The sequence below is a fragment of the Podarcis muralis genome, chromosome 8 (assembly GCF_964188315.1).
Source record: "Podarcis muralis chromosome 8, rPodMur119.hap1.1, whole genome shotgun sequence".
Classification (NCBI taxonomy): Eukaryota; Metazoa; Chordata; class Lepidosauria; order Squamata; family Lacertidae; genus Podarcis; species Podarcis muralis.
The window spans coordinates 32,453,851-32,478,056 of record NC_135662.1 but is presented as its reverse complement, the minus strand read 5'-3'; the positions used below and the strand labels follow the sequence as shown (position 1 = coordinate 32,478,056).

The window sequence follows — 24,206 nt, the reverse complement described above, 5'->3', positions numbered from 1 at the left end:
ATGAACATCATCCTGGAGTTCTTCGTGGTTACCTTCAAGGTCCTCTGGGCGTTCGTGGTGGCCGCCGCCAAGTGGCTCATGCGCCCCAAGGAGAAGAGCGTGGCGGGGCAGGTGTGCCTCATCACCGGCGCTGGCAGTGGGCTGGGCCGCCTCTTCGCTCTGGAGTTTGCCCGCCGCCGGGCGCGCTTGGTGCTCTGGGACATCAACACGCAGAGCAACGAGGAGACGGCGGGCATGGTGCGGCACATCTACCGGGAGATCGCCGAGGAAGCCGTGGTCGCTGCTCAAAAAGGTAACCGACCGGCGGGAGAAGGTCGCTGAGGTGGGGACGGGGATGAGCTTGGGAAGCCCCGGGTTCTTAAAAGGCAAACAAGAGAAGCAAGCGCCACTTCCTTCTAGGAAAGAAAAGCAAGGGTTTTTTTTCTATCGATACTTAAAAAGCAGCGCGCTCCTGCACGTGGTCTACTCGGGAGTAAGCCCCATTAAGTTCAGTGAGGCTTAGTCCCAGGTAAGCGTGCAGGATTGCAGCCTTGGGTGCTTTAAAATAAAGTGCAAGATTTGGAGAGAAGAGGGTATAGGAAAGGGAAAACATTTCAAAAGCAGCGGTAGCTGAAACTGTTACCTCCTGGATCGTTGCTCTTGTGCAGAGACCTCCTGCCGATACCTGGACAAAGTTCTAGATTTAACTTTCAGGATCATTCTGTCTTCAGGGGGCAAGGGATGTCTTCTCTTTAACAGAAAGAGGGGCAATAAGGCAGATTGTGGAGTTCTTTGATAGGATGCTTTTCTGGCACACGGATCTGTACATGGTTGGGCGGGAAGAGAAAGAGACAAGAGCTTGTACACAGCTTGTAGTGTTCTCCAGAGTGACTTTACCTGCCTTTCTATCAAGGGTGGCTGAGTTGCAAACATTCGTAAGTCCTCCTATTGTGTGAAAAAGTGTTGGGTGGGGTTTTTTAACGACTTGGGTCTTAGGGGAATATTCTCCATTCTTGCCACCCAAGAAGTTTTTTTGGGGGGGATGCAGTGATTTATTTTTTTTTACAGAGGCAGAGATTGGCACACTAAAGGCAATGACTGGTATTCAATTAACTTCTCCACTGAAATTAATGGGACTTAACTGAGTCATGTTGGTCCATTTCATTAAGTACTCCAAATACTACACAACAGTTATCTCGGATTCCAGAAATTCTAGGCAAGGCTGAAATTGAGGAACTTTTCTTGCTTTGGTATGCTGGGTTGCAGCGGTTTGCAAATTTTAAAGTGAATGTGCAGGTGGTAAAATAGGAATAAAAGCAAATGAGCCCTCGTTGACCATTTTCAGAAAACTGTAAAGGTCTGGCCACCCCATCTGAAATGCACAACCAAGAATCGGAAGAGGGGAGGATTAACCAAATGTTTACTAATAATATTGGAAGCTGCCTTTTGTCCATCTAGCTCAGTTTTGTCTATACTACCTGAAAGTGAGACTCCAGGGTTTCAGATGGGGGGCATTCCCAATCCTACTTGGAGATGCCAGAGATTGAAGCTGGGACTTTCTGCATGCAAAACATATGTTCTAACACTGAATTGCTATGCACTACCCGACTGTTGCCTATTCCTGGAACAGAAGAAAAGGAAACAATTTATTCCAATGGAATTTAATATGGCCATTAAATGGAGAGCACCAAGTGGAGATAGCAAAGGAGGTCTGGGCGTATTTGGGACAGTAAACCAACTCAAAACAGTAAATCTTGTGGGTGGTGAAATGGGAATACTCTTTGCTGCCTATTGCACAGAAATCCAGGTTGTGGGTTGTATGAGATGCAGTGTGATACACATGGAAAGCAATGGTCTGACATTTGTGCTGCAACTCTCCAATGGTTTGACTTTACACCTAGACTCTGTGACCTGGGAGTTAGTCCCATTGAACTCAGTGGAACTGGCTTTTGAGTATACTGTTTAGAATTGTAGTGTCACAAATGGCTTCACCAGTTTGTTTCACCATCATCAACATGCTTAATTTAGCTCATGTGCACCATTTGTACAAACCTATTAAATAGTTGGGTTAAAAAAAACCTAACAAAAATGAAAGTTTGCAGTCTTGTTCATATTTGAGAATAAGCCCTAAATGTACTGAACTCAGTAAGACTTCTTTCTAAGTAAATACAACATTCAAGCTGCATGTTCCCATACCCTGAAATTTAAATACTCCATCTGAAGTGGTTTGTGGATCAAGCTGTCCACTTATTTTCTGATATTTAAGCATTGCATGGTACCTGACAATAGTTTTCTTTCTTTCTTTCTTTTCTCTCCCCCCCCCCCTTGCTTGTCTGGCTTCCTGTAAGTAGCTGGGCATGGTGAAGAAGTGGTACCTCACTACAACTTGCAAGTCCACACATATACTTGTGACGTGAGCAAAAGAGAGAACGTATACACAACTGCCGAGAGAGTTCGCAAGGAAGTTGGTGAAGTCTCAGTCCTGGTTAATAATGCTGGTGTGGTTTCTGGACACCATCTCCTGGAATGTCCCGATGAGCTTATTGAAAGGACCATGATGGTTAACTGCCACGCACACTTCTGGGTAAGTATATCTGTTTATGTTACTACATTTTATATCTAGTCTGTCTGTTCCCTACAAAATGAAACCACAATTTGTTCAGGACAGCATTTGTTTTTGTGTGACAGCATTGCATAATTTGGGCCTTCTGTTACTTTGCCCATCTTACTCACTGAGCCAGATCCTGAGAAAATTGTGTTTAACTAAAAACAACAATTGGGCAAGTTAGTCTCAACAAACTTTCACCCTGTTGATTTCATTGGGACATGAATGTGGCTAATGCTGTCTGGGTCAGAGTCCCTGGTATACAGAGATATCAGCTGGCCTTTTTGCCACACTGATTGAGTCGTTGGTCCACTGAGCCCAATGTTATCGCTTACAAATGGTAGCATCTGCTCAAAGTCCCATGCAGAAGCTTTCCCAACAGCAGAAGTCTTGGTTGTATTACTTTTCATACTAAGCTATGCAGCTTTCCCTTGATTCTTCTGGCTATCTTCTGTGGAACCATCGCTAATAGTGTAAAACAGAAGTCTTTGGTAGTCAACATGGTGCCCTCCAGATGTTGTTGAACTCTTAGCTCCCATCAGCCCCAGCCTGCATGGTCAAAGGTTATGGAAGATGGGAGTTGTAGTCTATGGCAGCTGGACGGTACCGCATTAAATAGTATGGTGTAAGATACCCACATAGAGTTTGAGCAAGTTCTGCTTTTGCTACCCTAAGTTCTTTTGTATGCATGTTGGGTTGGAATTAATTCACTGTATTTGATGAGACTTACTCTTAGGTAAGTGCATACAGGATTGCAGCCTAAAGAGTGGGACGATACAGATATGCAGAGAATATTGCAATTTTTTTCTCTCCTCTGTTTTCCTGGGAAGACTTGGACCAATGTTTATAAAGAGCGACTTTTTAAAGACTTTGCCTGAATACCAGGCTATATTCAGAAATATTTTCTTGAATTTCCGTCAAAATCCACTGCATAATATCCAGTGTCAATTACAGCATCTATACTGTTGAAATACTCTGCAAACTCCATGTTACTGAGAGTTCTAAATATTTGCTGTGCCTATCTTAGGAGAGTAGAAGACTGGTTCATGACCCTTATGTCAAGCATACCCTTTAGAACCATGCTGCATACTGATCAGTGAGTAAAGCATGAATTGAAGGAAGATCCAGTTTCATCATATACTATTTGAACAATTCAGAAGATACTGGTTTAAATGTTTTACAATTAGAATGAGCCTGAGGGATTTTTTTGCAGAAATGAAATGCAAACACCCAGTTTATACTTGTAAAAACAGGGAACTTTGGTAACTGAGTAAATGCATGCTTGTGGCATAGCTGTAAAAATTTAGAGTTCTTGGAAGTGGTCACTTATGACATCATTCTCATTAAAATATGGGAGGATCCTAGCCTGCCCAGCTGCTCTTGCTTCAGGCATCTAATTCAACAATAACGTGCAACATTATTGTGTATTCTAAGGATTCTATTAAAAATCCTTATTTAACAATGGAAACCTAATAATGCAGTGCTGTTCATGTCTATTGAAAAAGTAAGTCCCACTCTCTGTTCAGTGGGGGAAACCAGAAAATGTTTCGCACCCCCTAAGGATTGCAGCCTTAGGTATGTTTTGAAAATCATTTTGATACTTAAGACATTTCAAGCTCTTTTCCCCTTTGAAGCACTGCTCTGGAGCTAACCCTTGTCACGTGGCTTGAACTTGACAGGCCCATTTCAGCTAAACAAGTCAATACCTTGTCATGCAGTGTTGTATAGTTTCAAGTAGCAACCCACAACCCTTTTATGAATGCTTTTTATCAATAAATTATTCTCCGAGGTGGATGCTCAAGCTGTTCTTTTGTTTCCCAGACCTAGGTAACTGAATACATTTGCTAGTTTCCTAAATGTAGAACAATATAAACACAGGAAGAGAATGTTTAAATCATTAATTTCTGCAAATTATGTAGCAAAAGAAATGGAAGAAGTAAAAATTGGGAAGAGCCTTTAGTAGGTACATTGGTGCTTCAAATTCAGTATACGTACTTGGTATTTTACATTGGCTTTTCCAGTTGGTTGACCTTGGTGAAATTAAATAGTGTCCACTTGCTTCAGATTTCTGGATTCTGCTATAACGAAGAAAAGGCAAAGCTCTTTGAGGCATAATGAGGGAACAGCTGTCAAACACACACACACGCACACACACACACACACACACACACACAGAGAGAGAGAGAGAGAGAGAGCTGAATCACCTCCACAAGTGATAAGAAACAAACACTGCTTTTCTTGGGGAATGTGGTTCCAAACAGGATTGTTGTTGATCCAGAGAATAAACACTGTCAGTGCAACCAAATCAAGCCTTTTGAACAGCAATACTGCTTCACCTTCTATGTATACCAGTCTGAATAATCTTTGCTAGAATTCTCTATCAATATCTCTTATAGTGCCAGCATGGTAGGAGATGGTGCAGGATTTCTTATTTGTTGTACTTCCAAGTAACATTAAACCATGGTTTAGTGCTACATACATGATGTCCTCCTCTGGCCGTGTTGTGATGCTTTGTTGAGAATATTATCAACTTGACCTTCTGCCCATGGGAATGAGTGATCTGTTTGAATCTCACTTGGTATGCATCTAAGCTTGCTTACAGACTAATCCTAGGCATGACTACTGAAAAGTAAGTTCCACATCATTCAATTCCTAGGATACAGTCCTATGCACGTTTTCCTACCTCCTTATGACAGTGTAAGCCCAAGGGTATGGGGTGCGATAGTTTTTGTGTTGTGTGTTGATCAGGAGATCATCAGCAGGGTAAACACTTATTGAAGTTATTGCCTGTTGTACTAATCTGGGTCTTTCACAGAGGCTGAATTACCCCCTCAATATTGTGATCAGCCCAGGTATCTCTTTGTACCTAAGGTGTTAGCTAAGTTCATTTGCTCCATTTGAAAGAGAAAATGTTGCTGTGTTCAAGCCATATATTTGCAGGCTTATTTGGAACCTGTAACGTGTCCAGATCTTGTTTTGGCTAGCCAACTTCTCAAGAAAGATGGCAAAGTTTCCTTCATTGAACTAGGTTGGCAGGTGGTGTAGAACCTGCCTTATTTGATATGTGGGCAATTCAACAGACTTTGTATCTATTGTATGTAGCAATGGGCTATGTCAAATTGCAGCATCTTCTCAAAAAGACAGACTTCCCAATAGAAGTCCTGCATTAGGTCTATTAAAACCATTGAAAATGAGGGCGCTTTTACAGTCTCCAGGAGTGTAGTCTCCAGGATTGGTGCAGAGTAGCCATTACATTCCTTGGCCACTAACCATGCCTAGCAAAAGTGGTGTGTTGTAAATGTGCCTGCTCCCTTCCTATTACTTTTGGTCCTCCTACTTTCTATGTTCTGTGTTGAATCTTTATCCCTGTTAACCATGGCCAATGCCACCTGGATTCCCTCATGCAAGGACATGCAGATTTGTAGCTCTGATTATGATGGCAATCCTAGTAATCATTAGTCGTTGTTAGTACTGATATGTATACACCAGGCTGCACCATGCCTTAGGGCTGGCCCACACATGAAGGAAGCTGAGGCAACTGCTTCAGGCAGCAGGAGCCATAGGGCAGCAAATCCAAGGAAAGCATTCCCCGCTGCTGCTGCTGCTGCTATGGTAGCAGCAAAATCTACAGCATACTCCTTGGAGGCCAACTCGTCAGCCCTCCACCCCGCATGCCACATCTACAGTGGCCTCTTGGCAAATAGGAGTTGCTGCTGGTCTCCTCCCATCCTTGGTCTTCATGTAGATCTTCACTAGTCCCTTCTCCCCTGGCGAGGGGCGCCATTTTATAGTTTGCCTCAGGTGCCAAACTGTCTTGGGCTAGCCCTTCTATACCTGAAGCAGAGTGTAGGAGAAAAGGGGCAATTCACATAGGAGAGAAGGCAGCGGGAGAATCGGTGGCACACTCCTGCTTTTTAAAATCTGTTTTATGGAAACACTTAAGCAGAGCTAAAAATAACTTTTGAGATGTCATGTATATATCTACCATATTTGGAGCCTGCACACTGGCTTTTTGCCTCCTCCAGAGCGAACTGAGGTGATGCCAGGCAGTACAACATGCTTAATAGTACTATAGACTGTTCTGTGTATTTAGAAATACCTTACAATATTTTAGTACAACAGTTTGACTGATTAAATGCAAAGGCTGACAATGGGGGGCAGTTTCTGTGCAAAAATCTAAATATAGACCAACCGGCTTTTTAGCAGAGGGAGCTTGCTTGTGAGTACACCCTCAATATCTTTTAGACACTTTCATTAGCCAGTGAACTTCAGTAAGAAAACTACAGTTACTTTGGAAATGATTCTTGTTAAACTTGGGTTCTCCCTGTGTACCAGGGTTGCCATATGTCCTCTTTTTCCAGGACATGTCCTTTTTCCCCCACAGGTAAAATTTCTGTCCTGGCGGATTTTTTGTATTTGCAAAAATGTCCTCATGCTCGGGCATGCTGCTGGCCCCATGGTGTGCCTCCCCCACCTACGCCTCTGCATAGGACCATAAAAAGGATCCTGGAGGGTCAAACCATGGGGCTATCTAGGCCAGCATCTTCTCTCCTGCACCCCCTCCTTCCCACCCCCTGCCCCAAGCACCAGTAAATGTGTCCTCTTTTTGTGTCCTCTTTTTCCTCTTCAAATTATGGCAACCCTACTGTGTACTATCTTTCTCTCCCTTAACACACTGCATTTATTTAAATTGTAAGATAGTATGAGCCTGGGACAGTTTAAGCTTACCCAAAGATCTACATACAGTGGTTAAGAACTTAATTCGTTCCAGAGGCCCGTACTTAACCTGAAACTGTTCTTAACCTGAGGTACCACTTTAGCTAATGCGGCCTCCCACTGCTGCCGCGCCGCCAGAGCACTTCTCATCCTGAAGCAAAGTTCTTAACCTGAGGTACTATTTCTGGGTTAGCGGAGTCTGTAACCTGAAGCGTCTGTAACCCAAGGTACCACTGTACAGTGGTACCTCGGGTTACAGACGCTTCAGGTTACATACACTTCAGGTTACAGACTCCGCTAATCCAGAAATAGTGATTCAGGTTAAGAACTTTGCTTCAGGAAGAGAACAGAAAACGTGCTCCAGCAGTGTGGCAGCAGCAGGAGGCCCCATTAGCTAAAGTGGTGCTTCAGGTTAAGAACAGTTCCAGGTTAAGTACGGGCCTCTGGAACGAATGCAGTACTTAACCCAAGGTACCACTGTATTTGTTTGCTACATAACTTGCATGTTGCTCCCCCCCAATCCCTTATCAAATGTATTATTTGATCCTTGGCTTAGCTTCCACTACTGTGTTGATCCTAAGACTTGGCATACACTAGTTGAAATAGGAAAGAAGGAGCGTGAAAAAACACTCCTGTATAAGTTGCACTTGAAAGTATTTTGATAGTTCTTGGTAGTTAGGTATGGGTGCCCAATATCCTAGAACTGTGATAGGTTAGCTGGAATGCAGAGAACAGGAGTGGAAATAGAACTTCAAATGTATAACATCTCTACCTGTGAACAGGAAGAGGTTGGTGAGTTTAGCTTCTTCTGTCCTGTGCCTGCCCCGCCCTGTAGCCTGAAGGTCTTGGCTTCTGCTCACTACAAGTTGCTAAATACTTTTCAAATACTTTTCAAATCAAAGGAGGCTCCCCCCCCCATACCTGGGTATCTCTTTATCCCTCCATCTAACTGTAATTCAAAATAATTTACACATGCCTATGTACCGTTTTATACCTGTTCAGGTTTCTGGGTCCTCCATCCTTCTGTTCCTGAAATTACTATCCTTCTGGAAAGGAACAAGAGACTTGCTTAAAGGGGCAAATGCAGTGTTGGCTTCTTCATTGAAACAGAAGCCTCACACTAAACTCTACTGGCTTAGAATGAGTGTTTAACCAGCTCAGGTTCATTTTCCTAGACCTTGGTTCCCTGGGAATGACACACCCACACACTCTGTTTCCTAACTTGCTTGGCACTCTACTCTTGTCTGTCCGTAGGTTCTAGACAATCCCTTCAGGCCAGAACTGTTTCTTCTGTGCTTACATATTATGTTTCCTTTAAAAAGGAGCAGTGTTTATCCATTTAATTGTTAATAACAGCTTGCCAAATTGTCTCTTGGGATTCATTCATGGATTATTACATACCATCTTCCATGCACCACTCAAAGATCAGGCCGAAAGGGGGCAGATTTGCAGGTATTATAGGAAAGTAAAAAGGTTGAGCACAGCCACAAGCCGTAACCAACAACAAACATTTCTTGTTCTAGGATTTTAAGTGGTGCACTCTTGCAACATAGAGATGAAGCTATTGCAACACTCAAGTTTGTTTAACTGGGCAGGGTGAAAGTAATGCACCTTTTAAATACCGGATTAGATCAAAAGTATCCCTCAATAAGCAGAGCTGCACAATTGGCAATCTTCCATGATGGAGCTCTTGCTTGACAATACCATTTCCCACTGCAAGTGAAGGAGCCTATGTTTATAGATAGATGAAGATATATCCTTGTCTTCGGCAACACTGCTTTCAGTTCACCTAACATTCAAGCAAGATAAATTATCAGAGTTCAGGGACGCATTCCAGCAGACAAAAACACTTGGGGCTGTGAAGCAGGGAGAGTAAGGAGGTGTGGTCTGGGGAGAGTTCTGAGGGCCAGGTAAGAGAGGACTGGAGGGCCACATTTGGTCTCAGGGACTGAGGGTCCCCACCCTGCAACAAGAGCTTGAGCAGGTTCACACTTTTCATAGAATCATAGTAGCATTGGAAGGGACCATGGGGGGGGGGTGATTTCCGGCGACAGGCTCATCTAGCCTAACCAACTGTGATGCAGGAATCTTTTGCCCAACATGGGGCACGAATCCACGGCCTTGAGATTAAGAGTCTCCTGCTCTACCCCAATAGAAACCCATTTTTAAAAATGCAACAGCAGCAGCAGCATTTCCAGCTACGTGCTATAAGGAAAAGTTTCTTCTTAAGAAAAGGCATTTTTTTGCATGCTAATTTCTTACCCGTTTAAAAATGGGTTTCTACCTATGCAAAAAGGAACTTGCTCAGACCCTTTGGGCTAGTCAGAATCTAACACTGATAATGTGTACGCTGTAAATACTGAGTATTGCCCCTTTCCTTTGTTTCCCATAATGGCTCATCACCCAGGCTATCACCTCAATGCAGGAAGCTAGCCTGGCTTATATTTTAACACTTGCTAGATCCAGGGGTCAGAAGGGTCTAGGCAAACAGGTCTCTCCCCCCACCCCACCCCCCACCCTGACTCATAAGCTTCGTCTCTTATTTGAAAGAGAAGTACATACTGTGACCTGGTTTAAAACTGAACTTTAAACCATGGCTTAGCATAAATGGATGAATGTGTTCTTGGAGAGGAGATTGTGGTCACTGCAGCTACAGAATAGTGCAGTTAAATAAATTAAATGGTCCCATTATATCTAGCACTCTTAAGAAAACATGTTTATGTGCATGTCCCAGGCCACAGAGAAGTTAGGCTGGCCTCAACTAGAGCCAGGGCTTTTTCGGCTGTGGCTCCGATCTGGTGGCACACTCTGTCACAAGAGACCAGGGCCCTGAGGGACTTGACATCTTTCCGCAGGGCCTGCAAGACAGAGCTGTTCCACCAGGCCTTTGGCCAGGGCACAGCCTGACTCCCTCCCTCGGCAATCTTCGCGGAGCTCTGGCCCAATGGTTGCCAGTGGCTTGAATTAATTAATTTTTATAATGAATGATTTTAGAATGTTTATGCTGTACTTTTGTACTGTTTTATTGTTGTTAGCCGCCCTGAGCCCGGCTTCGGCTGGGGAGGGCGGGATATAAATAAAATTTATTATTATTATTATGTGAGTGACGAAGAATAATGACACATGAGTTGGTGTCGGGGGAGGGGAACAGTATAGATATATACATTCATTTATTTCATAACCAAATGGAAACGTGGCTCTGGGGCTAATCAAATGAAGTGAGGAATTCTCGCAAGTAGCAGTGGAATGCATTAGTAAGTGGGATTTAAGCTTGTGGTGCTAAGAAACTTCCAACGTATAATGAGCTGTGCAAAACAAAAGGTGACTCCTTTAATGGGGCTTGGCTGTTTAGATTCTATACCTATAAATAAACTAACCTTTACAGGTTTCTCTTTATTTGCTGTTCTTTTTTCTTTTTTTAAGTGTGTGCCAACTGCTTTTGCTTCCTGATAATCCTGAATTAGGGTAGGCTGTGTGCGTCTGTCTTGAATAGACGAAATAGTAGTAAAGCAATAGCTAAACAATTTGGAGCTTGCCACTGACGTTAAATGTAATTGGTTTTATTTTATTCAGAGGCCAGAAATCTTAACACTGGATTGTGTACGCGGGCAAGTTCTAAGCCTGCATCATGAAGTTTGCCTGTGTTCAAGACTTATCCTTCTGTCCCCAAGTCCTTGACCCAGATAATAGCATAGACTGAGGTAATAGCATTTTCAGGTAATCCTAGCATTTCTCAGAACCTTAACGGGGGACCACTGAGTAATCGGTACCTTCCCCGGATATCTTGCCTATATCTGCCATTCTCCTCTTCCAGTGCTTCAGTGTAGAACAGGCATAGGCAAACTCGGCCCTCCAGATGTGTTGGGACTACAACTCCCATAATCCCTAGCTAACAGGACCAGTGGTCAGGGATGATGGGAATTGTAGTCTCAAAACAGCTGGAGGGCTGAGTTTCCCTATGCCTGGTGTAGAAGACTATGTGTTCCAGGCCTCACCTTTGGCTTACATTGGACAAGGGTGAATTCCAACAGCCTGGCCAACAGAGTTGCACATGAACAGAATACTATGCAGAGCACAGGATGTTTATGGCAAGCACATCTATGTGGAAAGGGTTCCCTGGAGATCAGGGCCGGATTTAGGTTTGATGAGGCCCTAAGCTACTAAAGGTAATGGGGCCCTTTATATAGTAGGTGGGGCCCATTACTTATATCATAGGAGCCTACACAACACAAAACACTGTTGCTGTATGTAGGTTTTATTTTATTTGTTTTTTATCTTATATTTTGGAAATGTACATCCAGGTTTTTTCCCCTTTAAATTTTTGTGGGGCCCTAAACTATAGCTTGTTTAGCTTATACGTAAATCTGGCACTGCTGGAGATGGAAAGTTTTGAAAACCATTGGCGCATGCTATGGAAGTGGCAGCGTCTGGCTGGGCTGAAAGAATGTATTGGGCAGCATTGCAATCTTCCTATTCTAGCCTTAGCCTAGTTCTTTGGCTAGGGTTTAACATTTCTGTGGCAGACAAATGGCTGTGACAATCAAAACCTGATTTGTTGACTCCTTAAGCCAATATTTGAACAACCCATTCCTACAGGGATAAACTTAGGACATAACCCACTTCTTAGCCTACTCCCTAGAAACTCTGGAGATACCGTCCCAACTTCTGTGGTCTCATTAACAAGACGTGTGTTCCTTTCCCCCTCTCCTCTCTGCCCCACCTCATGTTTCCATAAATACCTTATTGGTGAATGTAGACTGACAGTTGCTGTTAACCTATGCATTTATTACTTTATTTACAGCACATTCTGCAGAAGCCTTCCCTTGGTAGGATATTATGCAAATGCAGGATATTATGTTTTATTATTTTGGGCTATTTACTAATTGTGGTGTTGTATTTCATTACCCTTTAAATAGTGGGTAGTGAAATGGAGGCCTATGGGCCTGATCTGACCTGCTAAGCCTTCCCTAATGGCCCACTGATCCCCCAACCCAACTTTGCAGCTTTGAAGAGCACCAGCAGGAACAGAACAATCTTCATCGTAGCGCTGGGCTGAGCACCTCTGCCCAGCACCATGGTGAGGATGCTGATCACTCTCCCCTGCTATTCTGATTTGCAGGGAGAGGATACAGTCTTCATGTCCCATGGAACCGGGTGTTGCTCAGCCCAGTGCCTTGATGGGGATGCAGATTGGCAAGATTTCCCTCCTTTTCCCATTCAAACAGAGAGGGTGATTTGAAGGAAAATTGCTTCCTCCACCACCATGACAGTGGGGAGGGGCAAATTTTCCTGAGAAAGACAAAGATGGCCACACCCACTTCAATTTTGCCACATCTACCACTGGGATATGACCCTTGGTGGGTTGGCCCACAGTGACCCATGGACTGAAAAAGTTTAGACTATCACAAGTAGAAGGATGTCGTTGGGAAAGTCCTTTCTGTTCTTGACAATCAATTGGCTCTTGGTACAAAACTGAATGTGCTCCTAATATACACAGGAGTAGTTTACACTAATGTTGTCATCTTTGAAGGCTTGGTATTTCAAGCAGCTCTTAGCAGTTACTGGGTGATTAAAGTCATGCTTGGAGCAGACCCAATGAAAACAGTGGGCTGACTTGCACCCGTTGATTTCAATGGGTCTGCTTTGAATATGTCCAATATTGGATAATTGACTATTGTTATTTATCATGGCAGTTTACAAAGAATGAGGGCAGGTTCCTGCCCAAATAAGCTTACACTCTTAAATTTTGACATGGGGAAGACAACATCAAAAAGGAAGCAGAGGCAGGTGTGTGTTCCCTTTGGGATCTCTTTGCATGCACGTCTAGGCCTCATGGTCAGAGAAGATTTTTGAAAGTGGGTAGCGCTATCTGCTGAATACTAAACCTTTGTTAGCTCTTAAGGTAGGACTTTGGTGTACTCAGCAACTCTGTCCCTATTCATATTATCAAATGTGCATAGCTTGCTTTCTTCCAGCGGAGAACAAGTATCCTAGATCCTACAGAGCTCTATACAGATTAAACACATTTTCAGCACATTTTAAAGCAACTGTATTCAAGTTCTCTCAATGGGGAACAGTTTGGTAAATCATTTTGAATTCTGCCTATCTGAGAGTAAGAGTAGCTGCCATGTGAAATTGAGGCAATTCCTTGTATGGCTGTCTAACCAGTTAAACCAGTTCTTTCATGATGTCAGGATGGTGCAAAGAAGCTGGTTAACAGGACAGAGCCAAGAGGATATGAAATTTTCATTGTCCCTCCCAGCTGCTCCATTAAGTAGATTCCAGTGCTACTATAGGGCACTACTTTTTAGCATCTTACCTGATGGATTGGGGGGGGGGTTAGTCTGCAACACAATTCTACTGCTACACACATTTTAGCACTGTTCAAACATTTGCTGTTCCATTCTTGCATTGTACTCTTCTCTGGGTGCTTTTAAAGTAGTTAACAAGCTTTCATAATTCATCTTTCTTGGTATTTTTTGAGCTATAAAAACCTTTCAACTATTTTAAAATATTGTATGGTATCTTCCCAAGACTATAAAATAACAAGCAAATAATTCAGCTTCATAAACTTTTCTCCAAAAGGCCATTGGTTTTTATACACAAATTAAAGTTTGAACTTGTGTTTACTGATGGATGGGTGGATGGATGGATGGATTGGCTGCTGTGGTAGATGAACTTCCTTTGTTATATCCTCATAACCATAGGATTATAGACAACTTGGTTTCATTGTTCTTGTTATGATCATGTCCATAACGTTAATCTTAAAAATGGTAAAAAGTGGTTGCAGAATCACCTCTTGTAATCAGGATAGGAAACTTTCTAAAGGGTAATTTATGACTTCTGACTAATTCACACATTCCCACTAGAATATATCTAAATTGGTTCTGCCCCATATAGCATCTGCCTTTCTCTTCTAAATAAGAGCTAATCAACATGAATCAGAAACAAGTTACATGATTGAGGGGTGGACTGCACTATGGAGTCTGCTATTTGAGGAGGTGGAGAAGCAATTCAGGCCCTAGAAGGCAAAGTTTCTTTACATGTAGAAAACTAGTATGTCAGAGGAGGGGTTCCAGGATTAGTCCTCTCCCTGCTAGTTTTCTAAGTGTAGGGAGTTTCTATCTCCTCCCAAGGGATTGTTCAAGCTGAACTGTATAGTATAGTCCAGGAAAAATGGAATCCTGCGATTCCATGGTTATTGGCTTCTATCGGGGACAAAATGTTTGTGCCAGATTTTTTTATAACTCTGCAGAGCATTGGGTGTAGAACTTTTGTTGTGGAGATAATGAAGATCCTGGAAAGAATTCAGATGAAACTGAGTTCAGATGTATTGCATTACTCCATGGTGTTATGGTTCAAGGAGCTGGAGGAAGAGGGCTACATGTGAAGCCGTTTCTAGCAAAGCTTCATAAAATGAACTTTTGTTTTTATTTTCAGTGTACTAAAAGTACCGTACAGAGAGCAACTTTAATCAAGGTAGTTCTGAGTGGGTTTGTGGTATGGGAATTGGATCCAGACTTCATGAGTGCAGAACTTGAGTCACAGGATGTTCCTACCAGAGGGATGATTTTTCAAGATTTCTCTTCCCTGCTGCAGCACTCTGTACTTCCCAAAAATCTGCTCTGGACTGTTGGAGGACCCTCTAGAATAGTGCAGCAAGGGAACAGGGAACTGGCAAATATCACTTCTTGTTTCCTTCGTCAAGTGAGAGCTTCTACTGAAACTTATTTTCTAAGGAGCCAAGTCTGGGTCTCACCCCTTCTGTGTGAGAGAGGTTTCTTCAGTAAATGAAGCCAGAAGAGCCTTATGATAGCAATCTGAGAACCAAAATGAAGCTAGGCAACCAATGGAGATTAACTGATTTAAATTTTGAATTGGGAACAATGACACCATGTCATTATATTACAACAATCTTTCTCCCATGAATAGTATCTCTTTCCCCCCCCCTAATGAAGCAAAGGAAAGCATGAGATATAGAGTGGGAAACAGGAGACTTGAAAGTAAGTAAGTACAACTTACTAGCCCCAACAACCCCTATCCATCATGCCAGCTTTTGCTCTCACATTTCCCTTCTGCTCAAAATAGTTCTTTACTTTCTAATCCTGAACAATTATGTTTGTTTAAAACTGCCACATCTGCAGAATGGTGTTGTACCAAAGACCATGATGTCCTAGAATAAACTGTTCCCTCACATGGCAATAAATGAAGCCATAGTCCAGTCTTCATTGATACCAAAGATGTTTGCAGATGCCCCTTGCTTCAAGAAGAGGGAGAAGTTCAAAACATGATGGTTGATCATGGGTCTGGGCACACAGAACTGTGTGTGAGACTTGGTGGAATCCAACAGTTGGCACACCCTGAGAACTGAGTGTTTATATTGAATTTTCTGCATTTGTAGCTGCAGAGAAATGTTTGAAAACATGCAAGCTCTCTTCTGTAAAAGGCTCAGCGCTGGAGACTGTTAGTCCTACAAGATACAATATCAGCCCTTTCCTTGGTCCTCCAGTCATTTTCCATCGCTTGCCCTGCTTGCAAGTGTGGTAGATGGTGAAATTATTTGGTGGCAGCTTCTCCAACTAGCAGGGAGAGGAACAACACAGGAATAGCGGTGCAATTCCTAATGATCTCCCTTATAACTACAGGTTTAAAATGTACATTATTGGAAAAAATCAGCATGCACTGTATTATGCTTACATAGTACGACTTCCCAGCATACTTTTTGACCCAGATTTTTGGTAGCAGTTGGTGCCTTGCAACAAAACGTCTCATGTTTTGAACTCATTGAAAGGATGATGACGGGGGGACGGGGACTCAAGCAAACTAGGTTAGTTCTGCAGTGTAGCAAATCCTTCATTAAGAGCTGAGGCAAGAAACTGAGAATGGGAGAACCTGTTAATCTTCTGTCATCCACTAGCTGCCCATTGAAAACACATGTTTGTGTGGTGTTCAGAGGTTTGAGTTAGTCATTTAACACCTGCGAACAGAAATGCCTCACCAAGAACATGTGAACATTCTTACAGCAAAACTGTTTTGATGTCTCTGATTGGAAAAAGCAGAGACGCCATAAGAATGGAATTAGATTGAGTCAGCAGCAGTCTTTTTCTAGCTGAAATTGTTTAGGCTGTCAGTTACCTAGTGAACAAATGCAGCGAGTGGTTTAAGTTCAAGAAAATTCCCTACCTTTTTAGCTTTCAGTATTTCAAAATAATTGTGTTTGTTTAGATTAGGAAGCCACTTAACTTTAAAAGCCGCTAGTATTGGTTTGGATTGGGGGGGGGGGGGCTTCCTTAATAGTACAGAACTAGTGGTGTAGCAATTTAAAAATGAGCCCTGTTTCTGGCTTACAGATGCAGTCAATTTGGCAGAAATGCGATTCTAGCACAGAGTCACTTCCTGCAACTGCATGGCAGCTGCAAAGCAACTGCTGTAAAGTAATTATAGATGGCTTAATCTTTCAAATATATTTCTGCAGGTGGAATCTCAGCAAAGTCCATGGAGGAATATGCAGGTGTCATGAGATGAGATTATACATGGAGCTTTGTGGAGACTTCATCTGTTGTTGTGTTGGCCTCTTAGCATGCCTGTTACAATGTGAAAAACAAGTCAGCCATACATTAGTCTGAGCAATGTCAATATATTGTTGCAAATTTCTAAGTACAACAAGATACATATTTTTAAATATACATTCCTCGCTTATAATAGGAGCTTTTTGCCAGAATTGTGCAGTGTAAAAATTAAAGAGTAAGGGAGGGAAACTAGGAGGAAAAACAGATTAGAATCTCCACTCACCCATGAAGCTTTCTGGGTGACCTTGTGCCAGTCTCGTAGGGACTCGTAGGCTAAAATGGGATGGACAGAGAGACATCCTTGTATGTTATGACTACTTTTGCAAACTTGCTGTCTCTTAGACAAGTTAGTCTGACCACTTGACTTTGGGAGAAAGGTAAGTATATCTGGCCTAATGGAAACTCTGGGCATAATTGTAATCAAACTTAGGGTGTTACATTTTCTCTGTAAGAATTATCTCAGGGGACCATTCACTCAATTGCCTGCAGTCTTGTATTATGGCTGATGCAGAAGTAGGCCAATGAATGGTAGGCACTTACGTAACAAACTTGTGTGCTCTTGCTTTGTAGACCACTAAAGCGTTCCTTCCCAAAATGCTGGAATTGAATCATGGACACATTGTGACTGTTGCAAGTTCCCTTGGCCTGTTTAGTACCGCTGGAGTGGAGGTTTGTTAAGATTACTGTACTTTAAAACTGATCTTGCATGTCTAAGTGCTTCATGCTGTTGTTGAACCTGCTGGCGTACAAATTAACTGAGACTTCTGGGAAGCTTACAGCTCTAACTTCTGTTGAAAATTCAAGGTTCAACTTGAATTCAGTTGAGTAACCATCAGTTTTGGTTTTTTACTTTCTAGAAATGACTTCCTCAGAAGTGTCAGTGCAGAGAATAAGAATGAGCAACACTTGTTGAAATACCAGCAGTATGGTATTTAATAGTCATCGCCCCCCCCACGCTATACATGGTATTACATGTACCAAAAATTACCAGTGAAGGTTAGATCAGGGTTGGAGAACCTGTGGCCATCCAGATGGTGTTGGGCTCCAGCTTCCATCTGTTCCAGCCAGCATGGCCAATGGTCAGTGATGATGGGAGCCAGACTCCAACACCAGTTGGTGGGCCACACGTTCCCCATCCCTGGTCTAGATGTTGCAAGGCAGCATTCCTGCTTCAGACACTTCAAAATTAAAATACAGTACCAGTGGCATGACAGATTTCAAAATTATAGTTGTGTGATCAAAATGGAATAAGGTACCTCCTGTCTGCTCTCTTTCCTAGCCTCACACTAAGTACTTCTGGAGCACTCTGCCCCATGCTGTCTTGTCATCATAAGTGCTGGTGACTTGAGCAAGCAAGCAAGCAAGCAAGCCAGAAAAGGGTATAGAAATGCTAAAGGAGAAGCGGTTTAGACTTCATATCCCTGGCTGGCAAATAAACAATGGCAGATTACCAGACTAAGCCACCTATACCTTCAGGTGGTCCACAAGCAAGATTGTCTCCAAGTTACTTTTCCCATTGTGTGTTTCCTTCTCCCTTGATAACCCAAGTCATGAGGTTTCAGAATGAAAGAGAATATGTGCTTCCATATTGATGGGACATTTCTTCTTGTATTATGACTTGAAGCTGACAACTGACTTCACAATACATTCCTGCCCCTCATTACACAGCTACATAAAGCTAATAATACAGATGAGAAGAAATTATTTCAGTTAGTGCTATCACCGCTTAGAGGACTTTGATTAAGTGATATAATGATTCAATAGGAACATGAATGGTAATCTGTTCACTTTATTTTTGCTATATTTACACACTTGCTTCTTCATTACCAATCTAGGATTATTGTGCCAGTAAATTTGGAGCAGTGGGTTTTCACGAATCTTTGAGCCATGAACTGAAGGCAGCTGAAAAAGATGGCATTAAAACAACTTTGGTCTGTCCTTACCTTGTAGACACAGGAATGTTCAGAGGCTGCAGAATTAGGTAAGCAAAACTAGCTTGTTTTTTCTCATCTCCAGTAACTGTGAAAAAGATAAAAGCTATATCAAATGCCACAAAAATGACATGTTTTGGGTCCAGTGCAATAAAAGATCTACATTGCAAAACATAAATATGATCTCTATAACTTTGTTCATGTAACAGGGAAACACAAATATTATTTGAAGCCAAGCTGCATTTTAGCTTTCACTTTTTGACGTATCATAAAAGCCTCTTATATCTGGTAAATGTACAGACTTGTTTAATCTAGATCAGACTTTAATTTAGAAACGCTTCAAATGGCATAATCTGACCCAAATTAAACCATTGACTCTCATATTAAAATCAATGGGATTTAAGCTTATATTTAAACCATTCCCTTTGAAGTAAAAAGTGGCTTTAACTCTGGCTGAATCTTCTCTCTGTGTGTATATTTCTAAAATGAGGCTTTCGTTTTTCTTTTTCAGAAAAGAAATTGAGCCTTTCCTTCCACCACTGAAGCCAGATTACTGTGTAAAACAAGCAATGAGAGCTATACTTACAGACCAACCTATGATTTGCACACCTCGCCTGATGTATATGGTCACCTTCATGAAAAGGTGACTATCTTGGAATCTTGGCTAGCAGTTAATGTATAACGTTTAACAGACCAATGGGTACCCAGTATATTGGAGTGCTGTGCATCTTGGACTTGCTCTTACTAGTCTCACCCCTGGAAGACTTCTTGTCAGAGAGTCTGATAGCATAAATCCGGCATAGGCAAACTCAGCCTTCCAGATGTTTTGGGACTACAACTCCTATCATCCCTATCTAACAGGACCCAGTGGTCAGGGATGATGGGAATTGTAGTCTCAAAACACCTGGAGGGCCGAGTTTGCCTATGCCTCTCATAAATGGACAGCTAGAAAAGTTCTGTAGGAACTTGTGTTGGTGAAAAAACTTCTCAAGTGTACTTATAATGTTTGATTGAATAATGCATACAAGTCAAGCTGTGTGGCAAGAGGAAAACAGTGTTTTTTGATAACTACAATGGAAGTGAAATAGTTTTGGATCCCAAATACAGTAGTCTTTCTCTGAATTAATAAAACAAACCATTCCTGAGGATTTGTCTAGAAAGGTGCCTTTGGTGCCCTTTATGTCAGCATTCTCTCTCTGTTCATGGCACAGCACTAGAAAAGGTAAAAAGTTCATGGGCTGTGGTAGGGAGAGAGAGATTTCTCCTCACCCCAATTATTTTAATCTTATATTGGCATATTAAGAATGCACACACATCCCCCAGAACAGCCTATGTGGATCACATGTTAAGGCACTTAACTAGCACTTGGACCTTGTGGTGTTTGAAATGTTATAGTTTGCAGAAGTGCAGAAAAGCTACACCACACTAGGCCCACCTGGCACTCATATTTAATAAAGGATTCCCTCCCAAACACCCCCCTTCCGTCCAGCTGCTAAGTCTCCATATTGCGGAATCCACAGGTGGGAATGGGGGTAGTGGAGGCATCCTGGCCTCCTTAATTTGGATCATAAGCGGGGGAGCTAATCAGCACTAAGTTATCTGCTCTTGCACTGTAGCTTCAGTTCTGGAGAACTCCTACCCCTTCTGTTTGCCTTCTGATGATACACACAAATTCAACTTAATTGGCACAAGCTCCTGCTTGCACAGTGAAGCTAATGGAGGCAGCGGCAGCAGCTATGCCCATTGCTTCAGTAGGCAACTTTGACAAATAATTCCATTGCCAAATATCCTGGATCTGAAGAAGTTCTTGCTTTTCAGTTTAATTCAAAATTCTGGGGTTTTTTAAACTGAAAACTGGCATCAACAAAGGCATGCAAAACAAAATTGGAAGTGTTAGTATTGATTCATCTAATCTCTGAAAGGTTTCTACATAGTGCCCCAGCAAGTATATAGCAAAAACTAGTCCAATGTCAAAATCTTCCTTCAGTTAAACATCAATGTGGCACTCCAATTTCTGATGGGGGAGAGGGCTACCCTGAAATTTCTGTGAAGTGTTCAGGGTCTCCCATTGTCTATTTCTCTTTTAAAACTGAGGCTCTTTATCAATGCTCAGAAATTGGGGGCGAGCAATATCTGAATATAAACTTCTAATAGCTATCTGACATTTTAAACATTTGTCATACACAGTCATATATTTAAAGTAATCAATGATTTTTATTGCGCCAAGGCTTTGTTTACTCGTACAAAAGATTATTTCAAAAGGGACTAAGCTGAAAATAGCACATTGTCTTTTGTCTGTTTTTCTTACTTTCAAGGAGAGGTCAGTAACTGCAGACAGTATTTTTAGCTTTCTGGCATTTATCTATGTCTAAATAAATAAATGCATCATATGTAAATATTGATACTTATTCTTGTTTTTTTTATATTGTATTTTTATGTTGTGAGCCACCCTGAGATCTACAGATGAAGGGTGGTATACACATTTAATGGATAATAATAGCAATTCTTCACCAATTGTCATGTAAAGTGTTTTATAACATTTCTTATTTTCTTCCCCCTCTCAGCATCCTGCCTTTTGAAGCAGTTGTGTGTATGTACCGGTTTCTGGGAGCAGACAAGTGCATGTACCCTTTCATTGCTCAACGAAAACAGGCCACAAATAACAATGAAGCAAAAAATGGAATTTAACGTTTTACAAAGGACTGGTGTTTGTAGCTGAATTATGTTCAAAACTAAATGACTGAATTGTGAAGTGCACTTGCAGTTAGCAGATGCAATAGTTAACATTTTACTGTGGTATTCTCTTGGATCCTATACCTGTATAGTGAACAGAAAATCAATGTTTTTACATACTGTATATAAAGTAATAGAATTCTTGGAAACTGTGATGGGCAAAGTGAATTTATAAAATGTAGTGGTCACCCTTGTCCCTTTTGAAACTTCACTAAATGTACATTAACATTCTACTCTTTTGTAAACAAACTGTAAGATTGCTCCTGAGATGGCCATTCAACCAGAAGATGCAATTGTTTCACCACCTATTATATTTTCTTGTATTTTCCGTGGGCAAACATTTTAAAACAAATGTGGTGAAATAGTGGGGCGGTGTTTCACGGGTTCACCCAGGCTACGTAGAACAGATAAATTTCAGTGAAATTCTGTGTAACACCAAATCTTTCCTAACTCAACTGGAAAATGTGCATTTTATGAAGTTTTTGGAATGAAGTAATGCAGGGCTTTTTCATTCCATTACTGAGAGAGAGACTCCCCTCTTTTCCCCACCCCAAATCTTTTTAAAGTTGGTAGCTTCTTAAAGCTAATTTGTGTTTTGAGGTGCAATGGCATATCTAAATTATGGCCAAATATCATGGCAAAACCCTTTCTGCCCCCCTCATTGCTCTCATATGTAAATATTACTTTACCCAAGCTCTTGTCTAAAATTCAAAAGCAATCAAGCAAGGTGGATAAAAAAGTAAGTCTTCATTCTTATGCCAGCTAATTTGCAAAGATACGGTTAATGCTGGATGCAACTTGACTGTTTTAAGGATGGAAAGGGTGTGTAAATGTCTCTTCACGAACATTTTTAAAAAGTGTTCACGTTGTAGAAGCAGTTGGGTTTTTTGTTTGTAAAAAAACACAATTTTGTGCCTTGAATCTGAGCATCTGTATTAGTGGAATATTGTAACAGTGAACTTCTACCTCTATATCTAAATGTATACCATCCGCTTGTAAATTTACTATAAAACGAATCCTGTGGTGACTTTTTTTTTTTTTTTTTTTAGAATGTCATGTTAAATAGTGACCAACTTTTGTGGTTATTAAAGTGAGCCACTTTGTTCTTTAAGCAACTCCTTGTATGTGTTTTAAATGCTGACAAGGTTCTGGGTTGGGTTGGAGAGAGCCTAGGAAACCACTAGCAAAGAGTGGCATAGCTGGCTGCTGTTGCGCTCAGAGCTAGAAATTACTAGCTGCAGTACTATATTCCTCACAACGACATCTAACTAGGAACCAGACTGTTAGGGGGAAGAGAAATTTTGGAGAGTGAATGTTTGGAAGGAGATATTGGGGGCTGTGGGAGGAAGTCAATGTCGGAGAGTTATTTGACACGGAAGCTTTGTAGATTCTTGGTAGCATCTGGGGGGTGGGTTAAACAGAAGGCATTTGTGTGATCATGTTACATATTTCAAGGTCATACGCTCAATGAACTGTGGACCACTGCTTGTCATCTGCAAGTCCTCAGGGTGGAAACTTTAAGGTTTCTGCTGAGTACGGAAACTTGTAAGGAGACTATGCCTGTTGAACATTCAATCCCAGTTGGAGAGGGGAAATTGCCAGTGCAAAGCGACTGAATGCTGCTGAAGTCTTTCTCCTGCTCGTAGCAAGTGCTCCAACAGATATGGTATGTGATTGAGATTGGACAAACCATCAAGCTCAAACGCCCAGGAAAATCTGTTGAGGGCATTTTCAAAGCAATGTGGATGACACCAGGACTTGGTCCTACCTGATCCCTTTGTGACGGCAACAGCAGCAGTTCCTTAGCAGCCTCCCTTAGAGCCAATGTGGTGTGGTGGTTAAGAGTGGTGGGTTCGTAATCTAGTGAACCAGGTTCGCGTCTCCGCTCCTCCACATGCAGCTGCTGGGTGACCTTGGGCCAGTCACACTTCTCTGAAGTCTCTCAGCCCCACTCACCTCACAGAGTGTTTGTAGTGGGGGAGGAAGGGAAAGGAGAATGTTAGCCGCTTTGAGACTCCTTAAAGGGAGTGAAAGGCAGGATATCAAATCCAAACTACTACTACTACTACTACTACTCCTCTTCTTCTTCTTCTTCTTCTTCTTCTTCTTCTTCTTCTTCTTCTTCTTCTTCTTCTTCTTCTTCTTCTCCCCCAGCTTTGTGCCCTCCAGGTCACATCTGCCCCAGCCAGCATGCCTAATGTTCAGAGATGATCAGAATTAAAGTCCAAAATATCTAGAGAGTACCAGGTTGAATAAAAGTGGCTAAGATTAAGGGTTGGAGCGTCATCTAAGGCACTGTCTCTGTAATGCAAGTGATGGAATGGGGTCCTAATTTCAGGCAGGTCATATGGAGGGAGCTAGGATGAGCTGGCTTTGTGGCAGGTGGAGAGTACCTCATTGACTGCCCCAGTGTTTGCTTACCAGAGCTACATTCACTGCAATGTCTCCTTCTCCTTCTCCAAGGCTATATAGTCAACAGGTGAATTGAGCTCTGAAAGACAGATAAGACTCCCCCCCCCTTTCATTGCTCTCCCTGCCACCAATGATAGCAATAGCAATGATGGGGTTTGTGTGCTGGACTACCAAGGAATAGCAGCCCTCTTGCCATGCGTGATCACTCTGCTTGCCTGCCTGCCTGCTCAGTCAGACAACTCGCTTGGGGCTTCCCAGACT

General features: G+C 42.1%; 1 protein-coding gene and 1 long non-coding RNA gene across 2 annotated transcripts; one reads left to right on the top strand and one right to left on the bottom strand.

Annotated features, from left to right (window-relative positions):
- Window positions 1-22,648, top strand: RDH10 (retinol dehydrogenase 10). Its single transcript, XM_028736696.2, has 6 exons — window positions 1-292; window positions 2,331-2,563; window positions 17,440-17,538; window positions 18,705-18,850; window positions 19,312-19,443; window positions 21,365-22,648. The coding sequence occupies exons 1-6, from the start codon at window positions 1-3 to the stop codon at window positions 21,486-21,488; spliced, it is 1,026 nt and encodes a 341-aa protein (XP_028592529.1). The 3' UTR covers window positions 21,489-22,648.
- On the bottom strand, window positions 286-9,781 carry LOC114600516 (uncharacterized). The gene is made up of 4 exons (XR_013393898.1): window positions 8,295-9,781; window positions 4,580-4,662; window positions 623-800; window positions 286-395 (listed from the first exon to the last, which is right to left on the bottom strand). It is a non-coding gene; the product is annotated as an uncharacterized LOC114600516 (long non-coding RNA).
- Window positions 22,649-24,206: the final 1,558 nt, after the last annotated feature.